Below are 6,238 nucleotides of genomic sequence, written 5' to 3'. Positions count from 1 at the left end.
TTTTTTTTAGCATAAACTAACTTCAAAAAATGTGACTAGAATAATATGACAAACTATTAATTTGAGAACTTGGAATGACAACATTATATATTTCTTGATGTAGTTGTACCTATTTGAAAATCTCTATAGAGCTAACATGACGTCACAATAAAATATCGAATTACGGCGACAATAGTTTGTAAAATCCAAACAATTTATAAAAAGCTGCGACTTGTAATTGTGACGTCACTGTAGTAGAAGAGATAACCCATACACAATGCTTGTAAGCAAATTTTGCCATAAGATTGATATAAAAGTCGGGGTGAGGGCTTATTCAGGTATTTTTAAAATAAAGGACAAAAGTTTAACGGTCCAGAGACAAACTTATATTACTATCGTCTCTTTTAATAAAAAAATGTCATTTAAATTTTAAAGATATTTAATTAATTGTTTGTTAACTAAAAAAAGCATCTCGTATTGTGTAAGTGTTATATTTTAAAAAATGATATAAAACTTTTTTTTTGAGAAAAGAAAAAAAATGGTATAAACTTTCCTTTTAGTGTGTTAATTACTCAAACAAATGCAGCACATGTATTCAAAATAACAGATAACCTAATGCAGGAAGTATTGGCATAGGATTACTTTATATACAGAAGTAAATAGCAATTATGTTTGCTTGGTAAAACTATTACTAACTTTTAATTATAAGATTATATAGTAACTGCGTACAATGCAGCACAGGGCGTACACAGGAAGCGGTTAATAATTCAACATTTGTTTATGCTTTGACATTTCTCTAGTCTAAACACCCCTTTTGTGGAATAATAACCAGCGAAAGCATTCGCGTTAATAGGGCATTTTATATATACAGTCATATTCCTAGTTTGCATTAAATGAAGTGGTAAATATACTTAAACGCAGAATAAAAGTCCGTGTTTATCCTAGTCGCCAGGCTCAATTAAACGCTGCTTCTTGAAGAATGTTGTAGCCCCAGGCGGTTCAAAAAGGAATAAAATTGCAAAGTGACCTAACTTTTTTTAAGAATTTCAATAAGAAGTGTACTTTTCATTACAATTTGTTATAAATTACAGAATCATTATTGTAATGAATAATTAGGTAATTAAAATAATAATCATGTTGAACACAGTGTTATGTAGTATTCAAAGCCTTCTCGGAAAGTTGTCGCGCTTTAAGGAGGATATGACGTCATACTATTTTAGTTATGACGATATAAAAGAAAATAATAATACCTGCGAAGATAAAAATCAAAAAAAGTTTTACATTAAAACCTTATATTCGTAAGTATTATATATTTTACTTTACAGTGTTGTGTACTTGTTATAACGCTAAAGATCTCTAGGCATACAACATATGTTATTGTTTATTAACCGACAAATACGTCATTTCCTACTTGGTTGGTATTTTCCCTGTTTATATAATCAAAAGCGCTTTTAATTACATAATGTAAATTTGGCAGTGTAAATTTAGGTTTATTTAAAAAATCTTGGCAAAATATTAGTTTCTTTGTTTTATAATTTTCATAATTGTAAAATGATATTTTTTATGTTAGATTTTAATAGTTTAGAATTACAATTAATCAGAATGAAATATATTATAGGCCAGAATATGACAAATGGCTTAGATCTTATGGAGTTGTAACATCATTAGAAGCATACAAGGATAGTCGTGAACCCTTCATTTACCATGGCTATAGACATAATCCTTCCCCTGTATGGTATTGTATTAAAAGGTAAAATGCCATTTAATGCTTATATACAAAAAAAAATGCATTGTCCTATTATGTATATTTCTTTACATACAATCATTAGATTTTCTATATTTTTTTGAATAATTACAAATTTGGTCAACTACTTTAATCACAAATTTTATTTTAGTGCACTTTATCCAACCAACGAAACTTTCAGTTTTTGGACTCATTTTATTCCACTTATTATTGTATTACACCGAGCTTACAACTTTGTTTTAACATTAGATGACCCAACTGATTCTTTTTACTATCCATTTTATGTCTACGTATTCGGTAAGAAATCAATTTCTTATATTTAAAAATTGTATTTTAAAAAGTGATTTTTTTTAAGCTTTTTTAAATTTTAATTATTTATGTAAACGAATTAAAAATTGTTAAATTAATAAACTAGTATTATACATAGATTACTGTATAAGATTTTGCATTAATAATTCATATTCTGCTGATTAAACCACCTTATTTTGTATAAACAATAAACTCTTTAAAAGTAATAAAATATTTAAGAAATTATGCTACAATACAATACTCTTACTACAAAACCTTTGTTACATGTATGCATGGAAAATAATTTAAAAATGAAATAAAAATACAAAAAAGAATTAACTCCCAGGTAGTTCTTATGTGTTGGCTGCGAGTTCCTTCGCCCATTTATTTAACCCCAACTCACCGAGAATGCAGGAGTTTTGTTTCTGTGTTGATTATGCCGGAATTGCAGTTTACGGAATTTCAAACCTGATTACAAATCAGTTCTTTGTTTGTCCCAACTCCTGTTTCGTTTCTTTTGGCTCAGGTTTAAACCCTATTAAATAAACAAAGTATCAACAAGGTCACAAAAAACTTTGTAAAAAATTTAAATTTTAATGGAACCTTATAGAAAAATAATTTAATCAAATTTAATTGTTATCTTGCCCAAACCTTTAGGTTTAACAACGACTCAATATTTTGTTGTGTGTGGTTTGATTGCATCTCTAATTGCCCCAGCAACCTGTTGCTCCCGGTTACCAAAGTGTCCACAGCGCTACCTAGTGAGATTTTTGCCGACCATTTTTTGTTATTGTATAGCAGCCTTTCCATGTCATGCAAGGTCAGTAAAGTTGTGCTACATTTAAAAGTAAAACTTATAAAAAATTTACCAATGGCGGGACAATTGTATTTTAAATTTAAATTACAAATAAAACTTCAATAAAAACTTGCAGTGTGGTTAAAATACCTGGCTTCACAACATGAGGTCCTTGGTTTAATCCTCACTACTTTCATGCTGTGATTTTAACAGAAGGTCCTTGGATAATACCCACTACTTTCATGCTGTGATCTATAATATTCCAAACTGCCAAAATCAACTGTAGACTGAGTAGACGGGTAACTGATGTTACCCTATGTTTATACCGTGAAGTCGATCTTGCCAGAGTAAGGATAAATAGATATGACAACAATTCAATTAAATCAACAAAGTTCTAATAGAAATAATTATTTACTTGATAACATACCACTAAAGTTTATGAATTTTTTTTATATGTACATTTCTGCAGGTTATATTTTCCATTTGATCCAACCAATGAAGAGACTTGTTACCTCGCTCAGGAAGAATTTCCCTACTTGTTTATAATTCACACCATTTTTTATTTACTTGCCGCAATTGTAGTACTTAGTCGATGGCCTGAAAAATATTTTCCAGGTTTATATTTTGTTTTACTATCTAAAAACTATATTAATAAGTACTGCCCAAAAGCTTGTGTTTATTTATTAATTTCGCCAAGTTTTACAGTTTAAAAATAAATTTAAAAAATCAATGCAGGTAAATTCGATATATTTGGTCATTCCCACCAATTGTTTCACATATGCATTGCAATCGGGATGTATATTCAACAAATCTTACTTGAACATTCAATACAACATGCAGTTAAATTAAAAAATAAGGGGTAAGTATTATTTCGATAAATATATTTTTAATTCAAAATAAGCTACGCATTATACCAGGGCAAATAGTTTGAAACCAGTAGGTCATAAACCTGTTCATACCAAAAGATTAATTTAAAATAAATTCCCTTAAGTTTCATATAAAGATAAATAAAGAACGCCCCTTTTAAAATAGAATAATTTAAACATAACAAAGGGTAAATTCTTATATATACCCAGCTTTAAAATGTAAAATTTTATTCAAAAATAAAACTTTACCCCCAAAATATTTATCAGAGTCTCAATGACTGCAACAAAAGAAGGTTCTATGCAAACTATCATTCTTGTTGGGCACTTGTTTATCTGCAGCAACGTTATTGTTTACAAATTTTCCAAGTTTCTTGGCAAAATGGTTGAACATAGAAGAAAACTGCATCAAAATTAAAATATTTATAATTTTACCTAGTTATCTGAAAAGTAAGCATCGTAATGAACATATTTTAAGTTTTAGGCCATTTAACGTACTTCAAGTTTTAGGTCATATTTTGCAAAAAGTTTTGTTCCAAAATTATAAATAAATTTACCTATTTAAATATGTATCTGATATGCCTCAACTATAATATGCAATAATAATTTAACATTTTATTTAGATAATTACCATTTTTTTGTTTTTAAAGTTTATTGTATTTATTGTTAAATAGTTCAGTATTGAAGTAATAGAAATAAAAAAACCTATATTTTACTAAAGCTGTTTTATATATATATTACCTTAGTTGTAACATCTTTGCTTTTTAAAAAAATTCTTCTTTAATTTAAATATATTTAACACATTTAAACAATTACAAGCTTTTCTGAAAAAAAAAACGAACAAATTGAAAGAAATAACAAAATATTGACATGGGCAAGAAAGTTAAACTTGATAAATTTACAGTTAAGGCAAAAATATGAAAAAAATCAAATGCATTTTTAAGTTGTGAGCAGCACAAAAACTAATGACTAAAAATTGAATCAGTATTATAAGTTGAAGTAAAGATACACAATATAAGGTAAATAAGCAACACAAAATTCAATAAAACCTGATAAATTTAAACACAATTTTGTAACAAAATAAAAAAAAATTTAAAGCCTTACAGACTATTGCAATATTTAAATAACAAAAAGAACCAACACAAAAGGAAATCTCACACAGTGAAACTAATTTTTAATCCTCTACAAAAAATATAAAAAAGTGAAGCTTATCGTCTCAAGGAAGGTAAGTTTGAGAACCTTTTATAAACAAAATTTGGTTTCGCCTTATAAAAATTGCTTTTTCTTTTTAGATTACTCTTGCCACAGACTTGCAAATTTGTTTGGTAATTTTGCACAGATATGTTATGAAAATTTGCGCTCTTAATATTCATTAAATTAACCAATTCAAGATGTGAGCAATATTGCTTTGCATTTTCAAGCCACATAGGATAGGGTACTTGGTCTTCTTTATTAGCATATTTTATGTAATTTGCGAGCACTTTACCTCTACTTTCAACCACTTTTTTAGTCTTATTGGGAGTTGTTTTTATAAGAACTTTGGCCATATCCTTGTTACCATTAGTTGAAATTTTTTGTGTTGATTCTTTAACTGATTTTGGAATGTTGTCTTGATTAGTTAATGTAATTTGTGATTTTGTGTTCAGGGCCACTGGTTGTTTTGCTATTGAAGATTGCTTTTTACATTTTTTTACCTCCGACTGTGTGGTTTTATTGACGGGTAATGCAACACTTGTTTGTATATTTGGCAGCTTTTTACAGGAGGGTATAATTAAAGAACTGACTTGCATGATGGAAGTAATACTACATGGCTCTGCTGGTTGTGTAGGTAATGGCTTAGGTTTAATATCAACTTTTGTTGTAGTTGTTGTAGAAAGGCTTAGTTGTGGTTGTACCTTGATTTCAAACAATGTTGTTCGTTTATCAAGGTTTTTCTGTGTTGTTGCGGCAGTACTTGTTTGTGGTTGAACATTAACTTTATCTTTTGTTGTTGTAGAAGGACTTATGTGCTGTTGTACCTTGATTTCAAACATTTTAGTTAGTTTGTTTTTGTTATTTTGCGTTGTTGTTGCAGTACTTGTTTGCGATTGTAGTTGAACTGTAGCTTTTGTTGTGTCTAGTTTAAGGTTAACATTTGGCTTAGCTATTGGCAATAAAGGTGTCACTTCTTCACAAAAAGATAAATGATTAAGAGTTTCCAAAAAACTTGGCCTTTCAATCTGTGTTTTAGACAGCAGTGTATTTTTTAATGGTTTATTATCGACTTCAACATTTCTAATTTTAGTTTTTGGAATGTCACTTGCATTTTCAAATTCAGATTTTCGTTTTATTCCGCTCGTCAAATGTTCATTTTTATTTAAGATAGGTGGAGAATCAAGCAAATGGACAAATTCTGTATGATCATCTTTTTCACATAACTTTTCATCACTAGAGGCAAGTAGAGTAATTTTTTCTCTGTTGATGGCGTCAATACTTACCATCACATCATTGTAGTTTGGTTTTGTGACTGTTTCAGAAATGCTCAGTACATCATCATCAAAGAAGATGGTTGTTGCATTCACACTATAA

The 6,238-nt window shown here is 28.7% G+C and overlaps 1 protein-coding gene across 1 annotated transcript; it reads left to right on the top strand.

The window, feature by feature from the left end:
- Nucleotides 1-1,113: 1,113 nt before the first annotated feature.
- Nucleotides 1,114-4,293, top strand: LOC145745925 (membrane progestin receptor gamma-like). The gene is made up of 8 exons (XM_082564106.1): nucleotides 1,114-1,277; nucleotides 1,598-1,729; nucleotides 1,875-2,020; nucleotides 2,358-2,537; nucleotides 2,669-2,831; nucleotides 3,277-3,422; nucleotides 3,543-3,666; nucleotides 3,941-4,293. The coding sequence occupies exons 1-8, from the start codon at nucleotides 1,114-1,116 to the stop codon at nucleotides 4,086-4,088; spliced, it is 1,203 nt and encodes a 400-aa protein (XP_082420232.1). The 3' UTR covers nucleotides 4,089-4,293.
- The last annotated feature ends 1,945 nt before the right edge of the window (nucleotides 4,294-6,238 follow it).

The sequence above is a fragment of the Corella eumyota genome, chromosome 3 (assembly GCF_963082875.1).
Source record: "Corella eumyota chromosome 3, kaCorEumy4.1, whole genome shotgun sequence".
Taxonomy (NCBI): domain Eukaryota; kingdom Metazoa; phylum Chordata; class Ascidiacea; order Phlebobranchia; family Corellidae; genus Corella; species Corella eumyota.
This window is presented reverse-complemented; position numbering and strand designations above follow the sequence as displayed.